This window comes from Oryzias melastigma, linkage group LG3, assembly GCF_002922805.2.
Source record: "Oryzias melastigma strain HK-1 linkage group LG3, ASM292280v2, whole genome shotgun sequence".
NCBI lineage: Eukaryota > Metazoa > Chordata > Actinopteri > Beloniformes > Adrianichthyidae > Oryzias > Oryzias melastigma.
In genome coordinates, this window is record NC_050514.1 from 32,819,580 (window position 1) to 32,845,307 (window position 25,728).

A 25,728-nucleotide genomic window follows, 5' to 3' on the forward strand; every position below is an offset into this window, starting at 1 on the left:
AAAAAAAAAAAAAAACATTTTTGCTGTGAATACTTGAATCAAAAATAAATCCCATTGTATTCTGAGCGCTCAGCTCTTCCCATACTGTACATGTCAGTTGTCATTGTCCCAAAGATGATACCGATAGTGAAAAGTTCCATCATAATGTATAATTTGTATGTAAAAGGCATGTGTTAGGGGTGCTGTAAAAATTATTTTCATGGAGCCCAAAATCCCTAGCGTCGCCCCTTTACAGTAGGGCTGTTTTTACACTATCAACGTAAATCAGCAAATTCTGTCACGGAAAATGCAGCTTCGCGTGGTTATGTGTTGCATATTGGTGTAAAGTCTAAATAGATAAAGCATCTCTCTGCATCAAAATCAGCTGATTTCCAATATTGGAGTTAACAGTCAAAGATTTAGGTTATGTCAGATGTGTCACCAAAGACATCTCTGATGTTAAAGGGTTAAAGCAGCACCAAAAACAGAAATGACTGCATAAATCTTTATTTAAATCCAATCTAATAGATGAATAACGACAATGCATGCAAAGCGCAACATTTTTGATTGAACAAATTTTATCATGTAAGAATAAACGTTTGAAAAGAGCTGATATGCAAAGGTATCCAAACGTTTTCATTAATAGGTTCAACCTAAGACAAGAGTTAAACCTTGTTACTGTTGTTTTATGTGTTCTGCAAACTCTCTCTTATCAAAGTGTTGGAAGATAGAGAAGAAGCTTGATAAAATCAGTTACAAAATGTTGCTGTCCAATCAGAATCAGCCAGAAATCATCTCAAATTTACACTTCTCATCTCAGGCTGTAAATATGATCTAAACTGCTGAGTGGAATACTCAGGAAATTATTTTATTTCCATGATTGCATTCAAGCACAAAGCATATTTAATGGCACAAGCCCTTCTACTCAGACCGGAATTAATGTGCAATCAATCAGATCAAAGTTTGCGGTGCGCCACAACAGAGTGAAGACAGAAATTACCCACAACAGAAGCATTCTTTGATCAAACTCTTTCTAGTCTGCAGTGTTTTCCTCTCAAGTAGTAGTAATGATATATTTGCAATATCCATATCTGAGGAACTATTTTTATGCTTATGCTAATGTAATCTTGAAGGCATTAGTCATTGCTGTTGATCGTGTCTGTGAGCAGAGATGTGATGCTTTTGTTGTTTTAACTGGAAGTTTTCAGCTTTCTGAGCTAAATCCAACAAACATCTCATTCACAGAACTCTAGAGGCAGTAAGAAAAAATGAGTATTTCCAGTTATTAGTACAGCTCACATGTCCCCTAATGTTTATATAATATTGTATATTTCAAACCACAAGCGTTATCAACACACTTGAACTTAAAAATTGGCTTCTGAAATAGAAGAGGTTATAATCATTGGACTAAAAAACCTACTGTCATGTGAGAGCTCTTGCCTGAAGGCCTTTATTTTCTGTCTGGCTTGTTTTGGGTCAGGCCAGTCTGTTTCCTGATGGGTTTACTTAACAAACACTTTAATCTCAGTTAAAAACTAGAAATGTATTTTGAAAAAAGCACCTCTAGAGCTATTTCAATCTCATCAAACACCAAAGAGATGGACGTCGGTGGTCTTTACTTGTACCTGCTAGAAAACTTTACAACATTGAGACAACAAAAGAACACAAATATGATTTTTTATTTGCGATCCATCAACAATGATGTAATCTGATAATTAAAGGGGAAGAAAATATTCTTTATAAAAGAGGTAAGGGGTGAACTGCTATTGCAAATTTGTAAACAGGTCCTGCTTCACTAAGGGATATTGTTCCCATGGTTATAGACATATCAATAATGAGCTTTTTAAATCTATTCGAATCATTAACAGTCTGTTTACTCGTTGATTTCAGTTACTTTAGTACATTGCTTTGCTAAAATCTTAAAACAATATGTTTATGATGAAATTGTCAGATAAATGTTAAAAATATTGCCTTTAGAAAAATGCTTGTTTCAAGTGCAGGTTTTTTTTTTAGAACTTCTGCTGCTATCTTTTCTCCTGCTAGCATGTTCACAAATCCACAACCTCCCCCTCTCTGGACTTTTGTCTGGCAGAGATCAACAAAAACAATGTCTTGGACTGTCTTATTCACAATGAATGGATTGAATGCATTAATAGGAATGACAACATCCCCTTTATAAATAAATAAGTAAAAAAAAGACTATCATAGCCTTCTTTAGCTGGCAAGTGTGGCACACCTACAACTTCCTGTCTTTAATCAAAATTGAAAATGAAAATGTTTAATTTTTTAACCTCAAAAATACAGTTGATGGCAACAGCAAATTTTTTAACTACTGCTCTGTGACCGTTTTATGCTATAAATGTAATTCTAATGGATACTGTCCAGCAAAAAACATGCAACACTTAACAGTAGTGAAGTGTTTACGTAATCAGCATAAATCAGCTAATTCCAAATACATTTAATGGACAAAACGGTTGAAGAGTTACAATTTAAAAGAATGCCAACACTGGAGCTAAAGACTGAATCCAAATTGTGTCTATTAGCTTTACCTATAGAGGCAGTACTTAAGATGTAAGAGGCTAGACAATGATATTTCAGCAAAAAAAGATGGATTTTTCTGGAAACTGAAAAAAACTGAAGCAAAAATGATTTTTTTCCCTTCCGTTTGTTGTTTCTCATACAGATTGCATCATGTTCTTGTGATGTTTCTTGATTCTTTTAGTTGATGTCATATTCCCTTAAATAGATCCAGCAGGGCTTGGAGGGGCTGTGATATTGACATGCTAGCTGCAAAATCTGAATTCAAGCTTTCAAGAAAGAGAGAGAACCCCATTGGTTTTTCACAAATCTCCTGGCTTCACAATCAATTGTTGAAGGGTAGCAGAGCATATCCCAGGAGGCACATTATTCAAGCCCCATGGGCCAATTTAGAAAAGAAGCATGTCTCAAGGACCCTGTTCAGAAGGACCTATGAGATCAGAGGTTTGCTGGGATTCTAAGTCTGCATGTGGCGTTTTTGTTTTTAACTGAAGTTGATTTTCACTGCTTGAATTTGATTGTTTAATTTGACATTTTTTAGGGTTTATTTTCTGAATAAAGTAATTGACGGTGAAAGGAATTCAGATATAGAAGAAGTCTGGAGAACAAACTCAGTACTAACTGCCAAGAAGATATTCTGGATCTATTTTGGGGATAACACGGTGTCCCTTAAACGATCTCCATAACGTTCTTGAAGAACTCGTTTGAGACTTATATAGCATTGTTCCACGCTAACACACTAGCTCCTGAATAATCTTGTGTACTACAGACAATGAAAAACCTTTTGAATTTATCTGACTGCCAGCCGTCAGTGCAAACAGCTGTCCTCTTTGAGATAAGTGTAAACAGCCGGTTCAATGTCGGCTCTGGCTCAGTGACCTGGGGTTGGTGGAGACATTCTTAGAGCCAACCACCAGGTCAGCCACAGGCACAGTCAAGACAATAACCAGAGGCGAGTGCCAAGATTCCCCCTCAGCTTTGGATTCCTTAAATGTATGCAGAACAGGTGGAGCTGGCAGGAAGTGTTCTGGAGGATGCTGCGGAGGTCTGATGTGAACATTTCAGCGGAACCCCACAAGGCCCAAACATCAAAACAGCTTCAAGTTAAAGGTAAACCACTCTCAGGTGGGATTTTACTAATAGAGGTGTTTATTTTGAAGGTGAACGATGAAACGGCGCAAAAAAGGAATCTTCCCTGGTGTTCTATGTCACATGTTGTGATTTTCTGTCACTTTTTACCTTCAAAACTGTGAAAAGATCACAGTGGGAACACAGGTGGAGCCCAGAAAAAAAAAAGTTGCTAAAATATTTACACAACCCACGAAAGCGTACCGTTGTATATTTATGGAGTTTTATTTTCATAAGTAACATCTATTCTCAGGATTTTTCCTTTGTGTCAGATAGGACAGGTACAATTCTTTTGGACTCATAAAACTTTTACGTTGAGAACAAACGTAAGGATTAAATTAGAACAATTCAGAAACACACAAAACAATGAATAATAAATGAAACATAAAACGAAACCTGAAAACATTCTTGATTTTAGGTCAGCTGTTTGTGAATTCCATAAGCAAAAATCAAGGTTTATTTTTTCTTTACCCTCTCCTCTCCAACTCCATCCAGCCTGCAACTGTTCAACATGCTTTGCACACGTTTGAGCCCTGGTTAAACAATCCCCAAATTATCCGTGAACTCCATGCGCAAAATGTTCTGAATGAGAGTCATGCAAATAATCAACCATCCCATTTTTTTTTTTTAATCTGGGAATCATTATCCTGTTATTACACAAATTTAAATACAAAGCTGTGAGAAAAACCCTTATAATCCAGCATGGCAGAGGTGAACACAAGTTTCAGAATAAAAAAAAACAACAGTATTTTGGTAGTAAACGTTTACTTTAAAATGATTAAAAAAACCCACACAATTCTCCCGGAGGCTCAATAAACTGAGAATCAGAGAAAATAAAAATCGTACAGAAAAATCTGTCCTTGTGAAGTTCATGAATCAAAATGGCCTTTGTGGCTCATCAACAACATTCACACACATACTTGTGTGTTTTTATTGTTTGTTTTGCGTAAATGTGTTTGCTATTTTCACCGTTGTGGTTAGAATTTGTTTTTTTTATTGAGCCTGAATCAAATTTGTTGTCAAGTAATTATTGCCTTCAGCACGCTTGAATACATTCTTCCTGTTTGTGTACACGCTGGGGTGTGTGTGTGTGTTCATGTGCCTCCATCTATACTTGTGTCTAGTTGTGTGTCTATGTATTTGTGTATTTGTATATCTGCATGTGCTTGTATTCACGTGTGCACATTTAAGTGTGTGTGTTTCTTTGTGTGCTTAGGTATGTGTGTGTGCGCATGTTTTTGTATGTCTACGTATGCGTGTGTCAGCGTATGTTTGCTAACATTGTATGCATGTGTGTGCACATGTAAGTGTGTGAGTTTGTGTGTGCTGGTGGATGTGTGTGTGGGGGTGCACGCACGTGTGTGTTTCTGTTTGTGCATTCGTGCACAGGTGCTTGGGTACCTATGTGTGCACACATGTGTACAATATATATGTATTTGTGTTTCTGTGTGCATTTGTCTGTTGGTATGTGTGTCTGCATATGGGTGTGTGGAAACGTGTGGGTTTGTCCGTTGTGTGTTTATGGTTCTGTCGTTGCACTCTCCGGTGTGTGACAACAAATGAGACTATAACTTTTCCTCACAAGTTTTTCTTGCACCAGTAAACCCTAACAAAGATTGTTGACCAGATCCTGAACAACTTAATGCACCAAAAGTATGTTTTTATGGGATTGTCTACATCAAGGGTGTCAAACTCAATTGCACAATTGGCGAAAATCCAAAACACACCTTAGGTCGCGGGTCGAATAGGATAAACTTCTATTGAACACTCTAAAACAAAATTTTAAAACTATTAAACCATAACTTTTTAACATAATTATGAACTAGATATATAACATTACCTGCAATAACGCGAATGAGAATGCTGGAAGCTTAATGTGGCTGCTGAAAATGCTGAAGCTAATAGCTGAAATCACTTAAGCTGAAAGTCGACTAAAATATTGACTAAGTCCCGAATTAGCCTAAAAAACAAAACAAAAAAAAAATAGAGTTGCCAAAACAGCTAGCACGTAGCTGAAAAAATAGCTCAACTTCAGAATATCCTAAAAAACTGAAAAAGCCTAAATTAGCTAAAACTGCTAGCATGTAGCTGAAATAATAGCTAAACTCCAAAATAGCCTAAAAAATCTTTGTAAATGCCAAAATAGTCCAAAAAGCTGGCAGAAAGCCAATTTTTAAAACTTTAAAACCGTATATTTTTAAAATAATTATAAATAATAAAAAGGCTGGAATAATTTTCCAGAATAAATCAACTTGAACCTCAAATAACTTTCAACATTTTACTCTCCATAAAAATATATTTTGTCAAAATTATACAAGTTAGAAATGAGCGCAAGATAACATCGGGTCATTTATGACAATAAAATAAAATGATCTGGAGGGCCGGATAGAATTACCCGGCCTTGAGTTTGACACAAAGCTCAGTGTTAGAGTGCCCGCCCTAAAACTGGACAGTTGTGCGTCTGCAGCTCACCGCTCCACCAAGGGATAGATCGAATGCAGAAAACAAATTTCAACTAATATACCTAATGGGATTTGGTTGGGAGTTAACTGACTTTGCTTTTTTTTAGTATTTTAAAAACGATACATAACATTTTACACTGTTGGACATCTATCAATGGAAGGACAATGAAAACATGTTTGTTTGTTTAAATGTATTTATAAATTAATGCAGCAGAAAAAAATAGTCACAATAGATTAAACAAAAACATTCAAGAGTAATAAATCTTGTTGGCAGCTTAATTTCTTTCTTTGGACACATTTTGAAGTAGCTTGACAGATGTAATAAAAACATACCACTATAATGGGATTTATCTGGAATTATGCCACCATTTTTAAGATTCTGTAATATGTCATTAATGTTACGAATATTTCAGAATTAGATCATTTCATTATAGTTTTTTAGAGCTGAAAGAAAATGCATCACAGAGTGTTTTGAAATTACAAATGCCATACACATATATTTATCATATTTTTATGTTCTTCAAAGCCAAAAGAATTTCAGTTTTATACACCCTCATATACCAATGGTAAGGCCACCAGGAGCAGCGATGGGTTCAAAGTCTTTCCCAAAGACACTTCAATATTTGGGCAGGCAGATTCTGTTGGGGTATTTGTCCCACCTGTTTACCCATCTTTGATGACAATCTGTTGTTTCCACCAGCTATGGTGGAAACAACAAGCACAGAGCTGAAAAACTGGCTCCTAATTGACCCAATACAAATGAATTCAGTTTATTTATAACGCGCCAGCTTTCTCCAGAGGCAAGAAACATCAAACCAAATTACCAACTGAATTATTACCACTGAATCTAATTTAACCCAAACATTCCAGTTTGTTAGATTCCAATTCAGTCCAGACTGTTCTATCCTAAACTATTTTAACTGTATTTTTTAAGATAAACTATAGATATAAAAAGATCGCATGACCAAATGCTTATTCTTTTGAAAAATTATTTTATTTGGAACACCAAAATAATTTCTGAAGTTTAAAATCTGCCGAAAAGTGACAAAATATCTATAAAGTTTAGGTCCAATTATGAGAATTCTGGAAAAGCGGACATCAGCAGGAGACAGAGATGATGGATGTAGGAGAACAAACAGACTCTGTTCCTGTTAATGAAATGACACAAATATCACAAACCTATGCCAGGATGTCACGATAAATAAATCCCCAAATTGAAGATGTCCCATATAAAAGTTATTTTTTTAACCGTAACATTGCAGTTTCATCTATTATTGCTTAAACAACAACAGTTATAAGAGAGTTTTCTGGGTGAAGCTGCATAAAGCCCTCGAGTCTGAAATAGCAGGCTCTCTTGACTGCTTGTTTTTGTTTTCCCGGACCTGTCCAGCAGCAAAAGCAGAGTTACCGACTTCCCCGTCTGGGGATTTTGCCCTCATTTTTCTTGCTGTGAATAGTTTACCTCGTCTTCACAGCCCTTCAGGATCTCTGTTAATCTGTCAGCCTGTCCGCCGGCACTCTCGTGTGTGGTCTTTGTGAATAAAAATAAAGCTCTCCTGGAGATGCAGGTGGTTTTCACTTCTCTGTATGTTGTTGTTTTCCGGGCAGACCAGTGAGGACCGGTAACAGTTTTCTTGGTTTGGATGACTACAGTCAATCTCGACACTGTTGCCGCTGACTTACTGGTGTGCGCTGTGGATCAGCTGCAACTACTGTCACTCTGCTCAGCTGATGTCAGGCTCCACCACCATCACTGAGGAGTGTGTCACACTAAACCTAAAAGCAGTTTCTGACATCCCAGCTTTATTTTCTGAATAATAAGTCCATTTTTTTCCAAAGGAGTTCTATCTTGATGTCATTTAATATTTTCTACTCTGTGTGTATGGTGATTAAAAAAAAAAAAGATAAAATAGTGGATCATTTTCAGTAAAGTAATTATAATTGATATCCAGTGTTGTGCTGATGTCCAGTTGATCACTTATCTACACCAAAAAGGTCATACTATAGAAAACAAACTCATTATTATGGGTGTTGGTGCTAAACTTTTACTTTTTTCTGCTGTGTTGTCAGAGCTTCAAACGTTTTTCTGTTTTACTCGCAACTGTTTAATTGACCTCTAGTTTAACATACATCGACTGCACAAGAAAATTGGACCAAGTGAGTGTGACATCACTCAAAGAAAATGGTTTACTTCCAGCTCAAACCAAAAGAAGTCAATTCAATTCACTCTGTTCAGGTCTCTTCTACCAATGTAATGCTAATTCTCAAAGCACTTTTGTCCTGAGATGTCCACTGAGCAGCTCTGCTGGTGATGAACAGACTCAAATCTTCCAAACTGGTTTGGTTTCTTTGGAGTGAAATATTGACGGTAAATAATATTGATTTATTAGAAAAAATATGCTTTAATAAGCATGTGATTTCCAGTATCTCCATCTGTTTATCTCTATTCATTTTTTGTTCTGTTGTCTGGCCGCCTCTGATGTAATTTAGTTGCATCCTGAAGAATGTTACAATAAAGCTTAATTTGAGAGAATAAGTTGAATTGTGAATGAACTTGTTTGATTTTATTAATAATGCATGTTTAATTTGATGTTTTATTTCTACAACAGTGAAAATGACCCGGAGAGAGCTCAAAAATGTTTTGAAATATTGAAATATTCATTTTATTGAAACATAAATTCTTTTCTTTTTTCTTCTTGGCTGCTTTGTCCCTTTTGGGGTTGCGGGGGTGCCGGAGCCTAACCCGGCTATTGACATATATTGTTTATGTAAACATGAAAAATAGCATTCAGATGAGAAATCATCCCAGCATCCATAATATAAAGAGCTTTCTAGATTTTTCTCTTTGTTGGGTTCTTGTCTTTGTTTTTGCTAGAACAGTTTATCAGAATTTGAAGTTGTCAGTGGGATGTATAGATCCACACCTACATTTGAAATGCTGCTGCTTTTGTTTTATCTAATAATTTCAGCATTCTCTAACTGTAGGGTCAAAGTTTTTTGCAGCCAACAAGTACATCTGTAATATTTGAGTTTCTGTGGAACTTTAGATAAACATGTGAAAGTTTAGATTACCTTCAAGCACCTAGTTACCTGTTTTTGTTTGTAATTTGCCTTGTACCTCCTCCCATCTCTTCTACCCCATTGTCCCTTTCTATTCCTTTTAGGCTCAAATACAAATATCTACCTAGTGTGTTCAAAGCTGCTTAACCTCCTGTTATAACAGTAGAATCTAGAAAGTAATTGGGGTAAAAACAAAGCCTACCAGCAGTCTTAAATGTTATAATTCCTAATAAGACCACTAGAGACTGATTGCACATGTACGAAACTTACATGAGAATGTTTTCTTAGTGTCTCTTCTGATAGCAACCCTTTTGCAGAAATAGCAGGGACAATTTTTAGTTTTATTTGTGACATTCGAATGGTCGGGTCATCAACAACGTGAAAGCATGCATCATCCTGCCTTGTAATTCAGGCTGGTTGTGGTGGTGATGTAATGTGTGGGGGATGTTTTCTTGCCACATTTGGGCTCCTTAGTGCCGATTGAGTATGGTTACAATGCTACAGCCTATTTAGGATTGCTGCTGTCCACTGTCAGTTTGGACCTAACTCTGATAATTGTTTCTTGTATCTTGTTGAATTTCTGCCATGAAGGATTAAGGCTGTTCTGAAGGGAAAAGGGGGTCCAAATACCTAATAAAGTGTACGGTTAGGGTAAAAATTGATCCTTCACCATACAGTAGGGTTGCACAAAGTGCTCTCAGGGTCGTCTTTCAAGACCAAAAGTCAGATTATCTGGTATCAAACCAAAAAAAAACAAAAAGAAGAAAAATACCGCTTAAAATGTTCTTTACCAATGAGGCAGACACTACCAGAGGAGGACAAAGATGTATAGACAGAGAACAAAGGCTGGGCAGCTGGAAAGAATAATCAATAAAAATTAGTGGAGCCTGTGTTGCATTGATGTAACAGTTTGTTCTTTTTCAGGGGACAAACTGCAGAGAATTAGGCAGAACCAGCGGCAGATTGACGTTCCACTACAGTGGCATTTAGCGGCTCTGTGTGGGTTTGAGTGATCCTTGTGCTGCAGTCTGTCACTTGTCATGATAATGAATGAAAGATGACAGGTTAAGCGGCAGCCGTTTTCACTTTGTTCTTCACTTTTGTGGCCCAACGAACTTTATGAGAAAGCCTGCCAAGTGATCTAAATGTGTCAACACGGAAGGCCAGAACTATCCCCGGGGGAAAGAAAGAGTGATGTCTTCTTAGCGTACATTCCTGTGAAGCAGTGGGAAGAACATTTGTTGTTGAAACAACAAATGAAACTGTTAAAAGTTAAAGGTAATATTGCTGTTGATGAACATTTTGTGGAATAATTTCTGTCCACCTTTGTTCCAAGTTTCTGTTGTTTACTGGCGTTTATGGCAGTGCAAGAATGTACAACATTCAGGATGTGACCGGGTGATCTTCTCTCTAGTTCTTAACCTATGGTCATGAGTTCTGGGTCATGACAGAAAGAACCAGATCCTGACTGCAAGTGACTGAAATGAGTTTCCTCTGGAGGGAGTCTGGGTGCTCTCTTAGAGATAGGTTGAGAAGCTCCATCACCCGGAGAGAGATCGGAGTAGAGCTGCTTCTCCTCCACATCCAGAGGAGCCAGTTGAGGTGGCTCAGGCATCTGGTCCGGATGCCTCCTGGATGCCTCCCTGGTGAGGTGTTCCAGGCATGTCTCACTGGGTGGAGGCCCCGGGGAAGACCCAGGACACGCTGGAGAGACTCAACTGGTCTGGGAACGCCTCGGGGTCCCCCCAGAGGAGCTGGAGGAAGTGACTGGGGAGAGGGAAGTCTGGGCATCTTTGCTTAGACTGCTGACTGCAGTAACAGATGAGTGGAAGACGATGGGTGGATGGATGTGACCAGAACTTCTTTTAAAGGTGTCTATTATAACTTTTTGATGGATTCCCTACCAATCAGAGTTGAATATTCACTCACACCATAGTATAACTGTGTTTAAGGTCAGACGCGTCATTTAAAAGAAATCACAACGTTCTGCCCGTTAATCCTTGTCAGGGAAAAGCTTCAAACAACAGCTACCAAAACTTTTTATTTCCGCAATATTTTTATTTCTTAGCATTGAAATTTCATCTTTTCATCTTCTTTATTTGGTTCACTGTGTTTCTCCACTAGCCAGAATCTAGAACACATTTCAAAATCAAAGCCCGGGGGCCGGATCCGGCCCTCCAGATCATTTTATTTTATTGTTATTAATGGCCCGATGTTATCTTGCGCTCATTTCTAACTTGTATAGTTTTGACAAAATATATTTTTATGGAGAGAAAAATATTGAAAGTTGTTTAAGTTGATTTATTCTGGAATAATATTCCTGCCTTTTTATTATTCATAATTATGTTAAAAAGGTTTTAAAGTTTTAAAAAATTGGCACTCTGCTAGCTTTATGGACTATTTTGGCATTTTCTAATATTTTTAGGCTAATTTAGAGTTTAGCTATTATTTCAGCTGCATGCTAGCTGTTTTGGTTAAATTAGGCTTTTTTTTCTTCATTTTTTTAGGCTATTTTGAAATTTAGCTATTTTTTCAGCTACATGCTAGCCATTTTGGCTAACAAGTTTTTTTCCCCAAAGTTATTTAGGTTAATTTGGCATTTAGCTAATATTTTAGCTGGCTAACAGCTTCAGCATTTTCAGCTATTAACTTCAACGTTTTTAGCCATCAATTTCAGCGTTTTTAGCTCTCAGCTACCACATTTTTACTTATCAATTTCAGCATCTTCAGCTATCAGCACTAGCATCTTCAGCAGACAAATTCAGCTTGCAGCATTCCCACTAGCATTGTAACAAGTAATGCTATATATCTAGTTCATAATTATCTCAAAAAGTTACAGTTTTAAAGTTTTAAAAATTTTGTTTTAGTGAGTTCAATAAATGTTTATCCTCTTCGGCCCCCGACCTAAGGTGTGTTCTTGGATTTTGACCCCTTGTGTGATTTAGCTTGACACCCCTGATCTGGAGGGTAAAGTGAACAATCATCCCTCTCTTTTTCTCCCGATCCCTACAGATAACTGAGCTTCTCCTTGAAGCTGTCCATCCAGAAATCTCAACCCTTCAATTATTACCAAAAGTAACAAAAAAAGTAGGTTTGGGATCAAACCGATCATCCTCTTCTGTTAGGTTGACTCTGCTGTTAGCCTGGTGCAGCATCTTTATCAGTTCAGAAGCTGCTTTGATAATCCGGCTGTCACTCTCCAGCTCCGCTCAACCCTGTGAACAAGAGTTGAACTCCTCGAAGACGGAAGCTTCTTCCTAACCCAACGGGAGAAATCTGTGAAGATTCTGAGATCTTCATCTGGGTTTGTTTGCACTTCATGCTTCCACAAAGAAAGATGGAGGTTTAAGCTTGAAGAAACAGAAAAGAGACACAATTCTGTAGTGATTTCAGTGAAACATCTTTATTCCGATTCCATTCATTGATTATTTATGTTCAAATTTTGCATTAATAAGATATCAAGATGGTGTTTTTGATTCCATGTCAGATTTTCTTCTCCTTCCTGATGTAGAATTGTACCAGTCTTAATATTTACCCTAATAATATGCCAGCATGAGGGAAATATTCCTGACGTTTCTGTTTGTCAGGTAATTTTTTTGTTTGCGTCCTTAAATTTCCATTGGCTTTCTCGGTGGAATATGTGAGTTTTTCCCAAGACGTGATCCGCTGAAGAGCTGTCTGTAACGCTGACAGGCTCGCCACTTTGAAATGAATAAGGAAGCGGTTACCAGCAGATGCTCCATACATATTAACTTCCATTTGGATCCAACAAAGATGCGCCCGGAGAGATGAGAGCGGAAGATGATTCAGCGTGATGCTCGCTGGGTTCTTGTCACAGCCACAGAGGGAAATATTACTCCACTGTCAAGTTTAACAGCAGACCAAATCTATCTCTGCCTGCAGCTGTCCCTCTCTGGCTTCGCCTGTATTTACTTTAACAAGGTGTTTGTGTCCATCTGCTTTATGCAGCACATATACCACATTATTTGTTTTTGTATTTGTTTAAAGACCCACTCGGATGGAAATCGTGTTTTTGGTGTTTTTAACACATTCTTGTAGATTTTTTCTGTTGATGGAGGACATATGTATGTAAAGAAAATTCATCTTAAAATTGTATTTATTAAAAAAAAAAGAATTAATTGCAAATTTGGAAAAAATTAATCGCGATTATTTGACAGCCACTTATGATATGCAAATAATCACAACATAAAATCACACACAAAATTGTACACTGAGTGTTTATTTTGAACCGTTTAAGGCCCTAAAACTCGGTTTTTCCATTTGGAAGACTACCTGCTTGATTATTTGGTATCATTTGAATTAGTACATCTTATCCTAATTGACACTACTTTTATTTTGGCCTTTTTTTTATTTTATATTCACACTCTAGACATAAAATCATTCAAAAACTGTGAATTCCGTCACGAAAAATGGGTTTCGTTTTGCTGTGGAAACCCCAAAAATGTTTAGCAAATTGTTTTTACAAAATAAGCATGGAAGTTTTAGGTGTAATTTAATATTTTAAAAAAGGAGAATCAAATTTAGAACAATAAAAAAAAGAGTAGAAAACTAATCAACATGTTTTTGAATAAAAATACATAAAAATACAGACGTCACAGATTTCTTTGGGCCACATATTTCTGTTGGTAGAGGAACATCACAGACCTCACAGCTCCATGATGTGATCTTTCTTATGTACTTCAGTCTGCCTGTGTGGCTTCAGCTACCAGGCAGCCCCAAAAATAAACATTTCTCTCCTAAGAGCTCTGCTGCCCATCTGACATTTATCCTGGAATTCTGATTTTTTTTTTCAGTTTTTTCTTTTTTTCTCATACATTTTTTTTATTCTGTTTGTGAAAAATAACAAATCATTTTTTTGGGAGAAGTTTGATCCAGCTGGATTTCAGGTGGGCACGGCTAGAATCTACTCAAGTGGGGGCGTGTCTTTCCATTCTGGACTGTTCGCCTCCTGCGACATTAGTGGGCAGGACTTTTGCAGAAATCTGCTGCGTTTCTGCAATTTTTAGACAACGGCAGTGCTTGCTATTGTGGAAAATGTATGTAGGTTTCCTTGTTGTTGAATTTCTAATAGCAGACGGCTCCGTTTTGTTCCGCCCCCCCTGCCCCCATTACAGGTGAGCTGCTTCATTACAGGGTCAGATTGGCGTTCATCCTCCGCCTTATTTATTAAATTTAAATGATCGCTTTTGTCCAAAAATTACAAAATAAATGCCATATTATCTCTTTGATTTAATGAAATTTCAATCACAGAACATAAAAAAAAAGTTATTCAGAGTTTTATTACGCTGCAGGGCAGGACGCCTGAGGGCGTTGATAAATATTAATGCATTAATAATGATTTATTAAACGCGTGTGTTACTGTGCCAACTTTCACAGCCCTAATTTATTCAAATCGTTGTGAATCAGGAGCAGACAAAAAAATAGAGGAATAGATCCATGAACGTCTTTGTTTTCCTCGTCCGAGCTGGCTTCTGGATCAAAACTGGACTGGATAGCTCCATTATTTCTAACCATTTTTGTTGTTCCGGATTATTTTGAGTTGGCGGTGTGAGGGCTTTCAGTTAGTGGGAGAGTGTATAAATGTAACGAGATGAGATCTTTCTATTTTAATTACACAAACTATCGGCTGCTCCTAAGTTTATTTCTACCCCTGTATTCAGTGTTGGGTTGGTAGCCCCTCCTCAGTTTGTTCTTCTTCGGTGGTTTCTTCTTTATATGTTGGGTGCTCGCTTTCCCTCTCCCCTTTCTGTTTTATTATCTGATCGGAGAGGTGGGTGTTTTGTAATGTTAACGATATGAATCCTCATGTTATCTTAGTTTTGCCCATTATCCGGGTATTTAGTTCTGTCACTGAAAAGGATCTCCCTCTACCTTTCACTGTCATGTTGGAGTTATGACGGGCAGCTAACACAGTGATTTCCAATTGTTAGATCCGCAATAAATGGAGGTGGTCTCCGAAGGTGATGCTGTTTTTTTACGTCATTTATTCCCATAAACACAACGCAGAATCGATCCGGTTACATAAACAGACCTCTCAATTATGGGTGACGGGAAGGGAGTATGGGATTGCTCCGCACCAACAGTAACGCTCACAATTCAGAGATGAATTTCTGTCGAACCACGCTGCAGAAACTATCTCCTACAAAATAAATGTTTTTAATTATTTTAGCTAAAAACGGCACAATCATACTTCAAAAGACCACTTTGAAAACAGATCAAAAGATGGTTGTAGTGAATCTTTAAAAAATGTGTTTTTGTTGTTTTCTGAATAAAACAAAGAGGAAAAATCAGGAACAGGTTAAGTATCATTGCATCAATGTCTCATAAGAGCTCTGTACTTGTAGATTTGTCTTTTATTCAGTTCCAGACGGTGTAAATGAAGCCATTTAACCAGGGAGCTGTGATAAATTAATGACCTGATGAGATAATATAATTAAAGCAAGTCTACATGTGTTCCCTAATTAATCCAGATTGATGGCAGTAGACTCCTCTGCCTTTAAAAGGTAGAAATGTCTTCATGTGGAATCAAATTACCACACATTAATGCAGGCGGGATTTTTTTTTTTGCATACCGTTTGGGTTATACCACCTTAAAAGGTAAATGCATCTCTCCCCACTCTGAAAAAAAATTTCCCAAAACCCCATGCTTTATTATTTCTACAAAAAAATGACCACATCTCCAAATCTTGCCCAAAAAATGTCCCCTCTTTTAGTCTCCAGAAACTCGTCTTCTTATCTTTATCTGAACCGCTAAATTTGACCAAAAAAAGCACTAAAGGTCCTGTCGGTGGATGTCACATTATTTAAAGGGCAGTCGAGCTCAATGGTGAATTAGTAATGATTCAATTGAAGTAAAGGTGGGAAAAGACACTCTGATGTCAAGAGCTGCACATTTCTAAAACTAATTTAGGGATTCACAAAGTATTAGATTGTTCCTTTGAATCTTACACAGAACTCCATGTGAAATATTTAAACTAGAGTTATGTCAAATCAGTGGACAAATCTTAACCTGAAACCTTTTAGTCTCAACTGAAGCTGTTATAAGGTCAACAGGGCTGCTGTTTCCTGTATGAGGATGCTTGCATTTTTGTTAAAAAAAAATTGTTATGGAAAAGTTTGTTCCATTGTCTGTGTCTACTGAACAAGTTTATTGGACATTTGTTCATGTCTATGTACTACTAAGCAATATCTTCTGCAAGTCCACGCCTCTTTGATGATAGCTTTGTATTTGTTTCATGATGTTTCAGCTTTATACCTAAAACTTTGCATTTGCTATTGTGTTGGATCTGGTCATCAGAAAAGTCGTTAGCAACAGTTGCAAGCGTTGCTAGCTCCTGCCGTTTCACAGGACACGCAGAAGATATTGCTAAGTAGTACATAGACATGAGCAAATGTTCAATAAACTTGTTTAGTAGACATAGACAATAGATCAAAGACATAGACAGTGGACATAAAAACATATTTTTAGCACAAATAAAGCCCTATAAAGCTCAGCCTCAGCCAAACACGCCCTACAGCGGCGCCAAGGTAAACTGAGTTTGAGACCCGTGGTTTACATCATTCAACATTTCTCCAGCACTTGATATTCACAGATGAAAAATATCATGCCTCCAATCAAAGGCATTTTAGTTTCATCAAAGAGAAATTTATCTCAGTTTTCACATTTTTAACTCAATGAAAACTAATTACTTTTTTTAGACAAGCATAATGATTTAAAGGTCAGTTGTGAAAATGCTTTAAACGTGTTCCATTGAGAAGGAAACATAGAGAGACTAAATTATATATTTATACACATTTTTTTTAAGTTTGCTTCGTCCCACTCCCTTTAAAGTAACAAATCCAGCTTTGCCCTTGTTTGTGTGTACTGTATGCATTATTGCAAAAAAAAGTTAATTCATGATTATGACTAATACCACTGTTAGCTTTTTTTAATTTTAATTTTTTTATTTTCAGATCCATGTTTTACTTAATATCTGAAATGGTTTTCACTGCAAGTCAGTTCCCCAAGAAAAGTCAAAAATTCTTAAATATTTTTTTAAATAAGAATAAAACATATACCAATAGGAAAAAAGTCTTACCAAGAATTCATGTTGTAAGAAAAAATATTTTAATTTGTCAGATGTTTTCTCAAACTAAGATTATTTTGCTTTTGAAAAACTTCCTTCATGAGATTATTTTTCTTGCAAGACTTTTTTTGAAATAAGGGAATTTTTACTTTCCTAAAATTATGTTTTTATTCTATAGATCTATATTTTGTCTTATTTTAATTGTATTATTCCATTTTAATGCCTGAAATAAACCAATAAATCAAAGCATGGTATGTTGGGGCACCATCACCTCACAGGGACAGTTTCTCGTTTGGATCTTGGATGGGTTGGAGGATTTTCTTATGTATGAGTCAAAATCATACTACAGAGGCTGATTAGTGACTTAATTGCAAATATAGGAGCTAGCATGCATGTGGGGGTGCTTGCCCTTCGGTGTGTCCCTGTGGCAGAGTGACGGCCAACCTGCCTTCAGCTGGGTTAGGCTCCAACAACCTCCAACCCATTTGTCAAGGAGAAGCAGACAAAGATAATAGTCAAGGAACCGTTTAGTCAAATGATCATGTATTTTGTGGTAGAAGCACCCAAATTGGTATAATTGGAGCTGATGGACTCCTGTTTCAGGAAAGCATGTTTTACACAAGAAAATCCCACATTTTATATCATTTTGTAGGAACCCTCACACTGCATTCTATGCATCAACATATCGTTTACAAGTCATTAAAAATGGCCACCACTATTAGGATTTTTCTTATGGTAAACACGCTGTTCTGAAAAGGTGGATCCTGAGTTACATCACTGATAAATTTGATGCTTGTGTTACAAAATACACAATTTTTCTGGTACATTCTACTACCAGAAGTATTGTCTCATCTACCTTGACTCACATATGAACTGAAGCACCATCCCATTCCTAACCCATACAGTTCAATATGATGTGGGTCCACCTTTTGTAGCTGTTCCAGCTTCAACTCTTCTGGGAACCACAAGGTTGAGGAGAGTGTTTCTAGGAATTCTGGACCATTCTTGGTCAGGCCACACACTGATGTTGCTGGAGAAGAAGGTCTGACTCTCAGTCTGCGCTCTAATTCATCCCAAAGGCAGCTTGATGAAGACTTATTTTCTGTGAAGCAATAATGCGTTTATAAGATAAGAATGGGGTTTTGGAAAAACTAAAGAAAAGTCACATTTTAAGCACAACATCTGACAGTGAGACGTGACTTAATTAAGTTCAATGGAAAAGACTGACACATAAGAGCAGGGTGGAATATGAAGACAATCCCTTTGAATCTCAAGATTTATTTTGTATGTTTATGGATTTTCTATCATGTTCTTACAGACCCTCTAAAATCATCTTATCGATTCTAAAAGCGTTTCTAGTGGTCTTTTAATTATGATAATTACGATTTTAGTCAAAAATGAAAAAAAACCAAACTGTTTTCTATGACATAGTTTCTGTAGAATGGCAATAGTTCATTTGCAATTCACATTTGAGTTGTTGCTCCCTTGGCACGGAGCAACCCGCCCCCTTTCCCCATCACCTATAACTGATAGTTCTCTGTTTACACACTCCCACCAGAGAGAGATATAGTATTACCTTTCCATCAAACTCATTTTGACAGGTGACCTTTGACCTCCACATTCCAAAGTGATGACGTAACAATTTGATATAAAGATTATATCAAATCGATATGAACATTATATAAATTTGATATCAAATCGATATAAAGTTTATATCAAATTGTTACGTCATCACTTTGGAATGTGGAGGTCAAAGGTCACCTGTCAAAATGAGTTTGATGGAAAGGTAATACTATTTCTCTCTCACCAGCTTACAGCCCCTCACACTGTACAGATTTGATCCAGATTCCAGCTCAGATGAGGAAAACAAAGACGTTCATGGATAAAGTCGTCTACATGTGGTTGCATCAGAGCGGAGCTTGTGGCTCGCCCATTTTCTACCTCACAAATAAAATATTTTCAAACAGCGTTTTCTTGTCTGTGTCACAGCAATTTGAATAAATAAATTCTCAGAAATACTATTTTGAGCTTAATTTCATAAAAACGGTACAAGAACACATAATAAACATCAAAAACACTACTGTATTGGTCTCTAACACCAACATCTGTTTTGCAGCAGTGACATTCTCCTTCGTTTTATGATCCACTGGCAACAACATATTTAAAATCCCCCCTTAGAGAAACCTTTTAACCAGTTCTAGCCAGAGATTATTTCTGCAATTATTGTGTTTTTTAAAGACACAAATTATATGATTTGTTCTTTTTTTCTTTGCTTAAATCACTTTCTCCGTTTGTTTCCTGTGGTGAGAAAAGCGGTTATCTTAGTAGCTTAAAGTTAGTTAAGCAGAAAAAAACAAAATAAGAGACAAAAATGTGACATTTAAGGAAACATTAAGATGTTTGACTTTAAATCCACTTATTTTAACGAAAAAGTAGCCATATTTATTTATTTATTTATGCTTTATTTAATTCTATGTAGGGCAACATCCTTGATAATTAGACTTTCTCATCATTTTTTCATTGATGTTTTACTGTTTTGAGATGATGTGAGATTCCACGGTTTCAGACGGATCGTTTGTTTCTTGGAGTGCTAACTTACAAAATCTTAAACGCATCAAATCATTTTTCCTTCAGAGTTTTTATCATTTTTTTAGAAGTAAATATAACTGTCTTTACATCAACTCCGTCTCTACATCATCAAATTAGTTGTTTAATGCATTTGTGAATATTTTTCTTACTTTATTTTGAGCAAATCTCAAGAAAAAACAATGGAATTTGAAAAAGTTTTGATAATTATGGGATGGTTGTCTGTGAGGATTCTGCTTTTCACTGTAAAAAGTGAAATGTTGGATCAATGAACAAAAGCTCCATAATTTGTTACATTTCAGAATATACGTTTTTATCTAATACAAAATTTATGTTGAGTAAACTATCAAGTTGAAGTTTCCATTTGATGAAAACCAATAATTTTAAATGTAACAAATGATGGATCTTTTGTTCATTGATCCAACATTTCACTTTTTTCAGTGTTGGATGTTTTTGATGTTCTATTTTCCTTGTTAGTCTCACCTGGTTCAAGTTGATGATTTACAGCTGACTTCATTTCTGCTAACTACCCTCACTATGTTTAAATATCTGGTGTTCGCCCAGGTCATCTGCTTTTGAACATTTTAGTAATGGTAAAAAAGATGGGAGGGTGAAAATAAAGGTGTAATAGAGAATCCAGAGGGTTGTTGGAAAAATCGGATGTTGGATGAAACAGAATGGAGAGTACAATTTTTTCCAGACTTGGATTTGGTCACACACAATTTAATTATGATCTTTTTTAAATTGGAAAACATTCTACTGGTAAATGTGATTTTTGTGTTGGAAAAGAAACGATAGAGCACGTTTGATGAAGATTTGTCTTGAAGAGAAAAGAGGAAAATGGGGAATAATAGGTATTTTGATCAAGACCACCTGTTACATGTTTTTGATTTCTTTTTTGAGGCAAACAAAATGAATTACCAAAATATAAGTTAATTAGTGGGTTGAATTTCTTTGCCACACTCCATACCAGTAGGTGGCAGTAATTCCCCTTAATGCTGTCTGCCATTCGCTTAAAACAACACTGGAAGAAGAAGGTTGTCTGCTTTGTTTTTCTGTGGCGTTTTTTCATTTTTACATTTTTTTATGAAGTGCCTAAGTTTTTTACCTCCTGATTGCGCTCTCCTTTGTCATTTGAATTAGTTTTTTGTTTTGCTTGTTTATTTGCATACATTCATAGATTTGTGGCGGCTGTTATTTACTGCAACCCCAAAAACAACAAAATTGTCAAATTCACTTAAAAATCTCAGAATAAATTTGTTCTTGGGGTTAAAGGTAAAATTGAGCGGTTCTAAAATATTTATCCCAAACTCGATTCTTTTTATTCCTTTTTTTGTTGGAGTACCTGCAGGTAATACTTTGTTTATGGGTTCACTCTATGATTTTTGGGTAAATGAGCTAATCTGAAACACAAAACTCACACAGATGGACAAAGATTGGTGAATATCAGCAAATTTTACATAAATTATCATAGAACAGGTATTTATTCATTCGTTTGTTTTGCATTTTAATTTATAAAAGTCAGGTACACTAAAAAATTAAATGTTGCCTCAACGAACAAAAGTTCTGTAATTTGTCACATTTAAAAAATATTAGTTTTTATCTCATTAAAAAAATTGACTTAACCTTTTAACTGTCTGCTCAACCAAATGTTGGGGCACATTTAGAAAACATGTTTTTAAAAATATTGGTTGTGTGTATTACTCCCCAAGGTACGAGCCCCTAAAGGGACATTGAAGGTAAAACAATTTGAAGTAAAACATTTTTTTCTCTAAAATTGAAGTAAAAATATTTATATTTTTTCTGGTACGTACTGGATAGTAACCAGAAACCAGAAAAAGCATGTTTACTTCAGTTTTTAGGAGAAAAAAAAAAAGTTACTGTCTGGTGCGCACCAGTTACTAACCAGACCTTTTTTTTTAATTAAAGTAAAAAGAAATTCTGGATAGTGACCGGTGCACACCAAATAGTAACTTTTATAGACCCTCTATGTATTTTTAGAAGAAAAAAAAACACAAATTTCGCTTCATTTTGTCTTTTTTTTAAACTTGGATTTCTCTTTAGGGAGAATAGGAAGCAGGAAAAAAACTTTTGATGTTTTTTTCCCCTGCTTTGGGTAGTTAAAGGGTTAAACTTTCAGTTTGATCAAAAACAAATAATTTTAAATCTAACAAATTACAGATATTTTGTTAATGGATTCAACGTTTTACTGTTTTCAGTGTAACATCAGGACATTTGCATCTTATGGGTTTAATACGTTTTCGTCCAAAAACCAAAGAACAAATCAGGTGATTTTCTTTTTTAAATTAATAATCTGATTGAGATTATAAGTGTATTTTTCTGAACAGTAACTCCTCCTACCAGTTAAAATATTCTATAAAGAGCAGCGTTGGTCGCCTTGTGGTTCCAGGACTGTTGCAGTATCTTTGAGACCTCCCGCAGCAGCAGCAGCAGCAGCAGCGGCGGCGGCGGCGCGTAATGGACGCATCCAAACAGGACAATTCCGTGTGACAGGAATACAGCAGTGAGTCATTGAGGCCTTTTTCCTGAAGCTGGAAGCCTTTTCACTCTCGCTGCTCTCCTGAGGCGTTTCAACATGATTGATTTTTACATTATTTTAATCCAGTGGGCTGACGCGTTATTGGAAAGAGGAGTGATGGATCTGGATGCGCAACACTGGGCATTGATCACTGGGAGGAGAAGGGGAGGTCGGGTTTTCCCCTGAGGATCTCGCACGCCACGCACCCCCTCCACACCCCCCTCGCGAACTGTTGATGGTGCCTCTGGATTGGGTGTTTGCGCAGGGGGCGCGCGCCCGGCCTGATTTGTTGGTTTGCTGCAAAGTTCATTTTAATAGTGGCTCCAGTGCTGCTGCTGCATCCCTGCTGGAACACATCCTTCTTCCTCCCTGCTGCTCTGGCAGCGCGGGAGAGCCCGCGCCGCCCGCTCCCAGCAATAACCTCGTGATGACCAGAGTGTCAAGTTGGAAAGAAAATTGATTTCCTTGTAATTAAAAAATATGCTCCACCTCAAAGGGGAGTTGGTGTGCAGCAGAGCGCCGCTCACACGCAGATTTGCCCGCGCAGCATCTGCTGGAAACAACGCGCGCAAGAGAGAGCGAGGAAGGAAACGCAGCTGAGCGCGCACTCTGGCATTTTCTTTCTGTCTTTCTTTTTTCTTTCCTGGAACGCGCGCAGACAGACACCGCCGCTGCTGAGACGTCAGACAGAGGGTAGCAGGGGAGGAGGACGCACATCCCTGACGCCCAAAGTTCCTCTGCGCGGTGTTGGGATTATGGTGCCTGCAAATATTTACGTTCCAGTTTAATTATTAAAGTTTTGGATTAGAGGGAAAGGGAGCCGGAACACCCCCTGGTGCACCCATGGATTTTGGAGCTTCACCGGCGCTTTAGTGCAGCGGAGCCAGACACAGATCCAGTCATGATTTGGGTAATGTTTTTCCCATTTTTAATCTCTAGTATAACCGGGAACAGAACAACTGAGCTGGTCCCGTTTTTTCACGGGCACGTTTTTGAAAACTCTCCTCCCGGTTCCCGGGTTAACGGGCTGAGCGTCCCGTTGAAGAGGCTGAACTCGCTGAGGCTCTGCGGCTCGGAGTCCTCCTCAGCCGCGGCGCACTTCAAACTCCAGGGGGATGGAAACGAGAATTTCCGCGTCTTTGCGCACCACAAGCGCGGCCACATTCTCCTGAAGACTTCCCGTGTTTTGGACCGGGAGGAGCGCGCTGCGTACGCGCTGGGGCTCAGCCTGTGCTGCGGTCAGTGCGCGGGGCTTTCCTGGAAAGACGGCGAAGCCCCGCTCGTGGCTGAGGTCGCCTCCATCCAGGTGGACGTTCTGGACACCAACGACCACCAGCCCACTTTCCCCAGCGCGGAGCTGAAACTCAGCCTGGATGATGCCACCGCGCTGCGCTCCGCGGTCTACTCCTTCAGCGCGCGGGACGAGGACAGCGGCAAGAACGCCGAGCTCATTTACTTCGCCCTGCCGAAAAACGGGAGTTTTTACGCCGTGCCCAAAACTGGAGACATTCTTCTGGTCGACTCCATTCTCGGTCTGGGAGAAGTAATTACGTTTAAAGTTTTTGCGCGGGACCGCGGGTGGCCACCGCGCACGAGCCAGAGCGTCGCCGTGGAAATCAACCCACGGCAGTGGCCCGTGGCGCCATCGGGGACTCCTAATCCAAAGTCCCAGATCAGGAGGTCCAGATCAGCAACCGAGTCAGACAACCCCGTCTTCATCAGCGTGTCGGAGGACGCCGGGATCGGGTCGGTGGTGATGAACTTGAACCCGGTGAAGTTCCAGTCGGCCTCCTTTGAGCTCATGGAGCCGGAGCCGGACAGCTCCCCGGTGAGCGTGAGCCGGGACAGCGGGGATATAGTGATCATACGGAAATTGGACCGGGAGACCGAACCGCTGCTGGACATCACGGTGAAGGTGCAGGACAAGAGGGGTGAGTAAAAGCCGCGTGTCAGCTGCGCGTGCACAATATGCACAGGAGTAGCTTTTGTAGTTTCTGGTGTACAATTTGTGCAAAGATGACCTGCTGAAAATGAACTCTGAGTGGGATTTTTTTTGGATTTCCTTTACGCGACTCTGCTGGTTTCGTGCGTAAATACGCACAGACGAAGAGAGGAAGAAAACCACAAGGCACGCTGCAAATGAGTTGAAGTTAGAAACCTTTTTTTTATTTGAAGTAAACTTTTCTGCATGCCCCCCTCCCCACTCCTGCACCTAGAATTGGACAGAAATCCGGCGCGCGCCGCCGCCTGGGGTCATCTGGTGGAGGGGTTAGTGTCTTTGAAGTGTCAGGAAACCAATTTCAGTCAGTGAAAAAAAGTCATCTTTTTCATGTTCCGGAGTGTGTGGCAGTTTTTTTTTTTTTTTTTTGAGGGGGGTCTCCTCGCTTTGGTCTGCAAACCTCGGAACGCGCCAGTTTCTCCACCGACGGCGAGATTACGCAATCACTCCGTTCCGGTCTGCCGAGGGTGGCGCGGTGACAGCGGTGTCAGGGTGTTCACAGCAGAGGTTAAACTCGTTGGCATTCATCAGTGCCGCTGATTATTCATGCGCTCAAAGGAGAGGGCGCGTGCGAATGTGTTTATTTACCGCCGTGCGTGCGCTAGTTTAATAATGATATGGTCATCCGCACACACAGACGCACGCGCACGTCTCCCTAAACACTTGTTCCATTTAGCAACGCTTGACTGGAGGAGTGACCCAATCAATGCAAACTATCGGATTGGGTAATGTGAGCTCTGCTGAAGCAGGAAACTGTCTACCTGCAGCACACAGCAGGGCGCGTGCCACATGTACTTTAGTAACACATATTCATATGAATAATAATAATAATAATAATAAAAGAGGTGGGATTCTTAATCTGCTGCAACAGGCGTCCTCTGGCTGCTGCACTTTCATTGCACTTAGTTGGTATTGGGCAGATTTCCAACGTTTTGTAATTAAAGCAAGTGGAACAAAAGTTGCCAAAATGTGTTCGCAAAAAGAGTATTTAGTGAAGTATTTCTGTGAACGGATGGTGATTGTCTCGGCATTGTGGTGAAACTTCAAAACGAGAAGAATCTTAAGAGAACAAGGGAATATTGAATGATAGAAAGTCTTCAGGCGATGACTGAAGATCTGAAGCTCCATCATTATAGGTGAAGATGCCTCAGAGTCGATGAGGTGGAAAATCTACTTAACATGTTTACTTTGAACATTGCTTGAGTATTAAAATTGTGTTGGAGCCAACTTCAGCTGTTATGGGCAAATGTAAGAGCAATACTTGATCAAACTGTAGTTTTTATTTGTTAAGAAGTCTAGTTCTCATTGCAATATATATATATATATATATATATATATAGACAGATTGAA

At 38.3% G+C, this 25,728-nt stretch overlaps 1 protein-coding gene across 4 annotated transcripts in view; it reads left to right on the plus strand.

Moving 5' to 3' along the window:
• si:ch211-186j3.6 (neural-cadherin) overlaps positions 1-25,728 on the plus strand; it is a 482,505-nt gene that overhangs the window by 46,599 nt on the left and 410,178 nt on the right. Inside the window, exons 5-6 of one of the 4 annotated variants that reach the window (XM_036211377.1) lie at positions 3,519-3,627; positions 22,251-24,310. In XM_036211377.1, the coding sequence (XP_036067270.1) occupies positions 23,281-24,310 (1,030 nt within the window). In that variant the 5' untranslated portion in view covers positions 3,519-3,627; positions 22,251-23,280. Of the gene's footprint in view, positions 1-2,732; positions 3,628-22,250; positions 24,311-25,728 lie in introns of those variants that run through there. The other 3 variants (XM_036211378.1, XM_024294975.2, XM_036211379.1) reach the window with 3 other exon arrangements.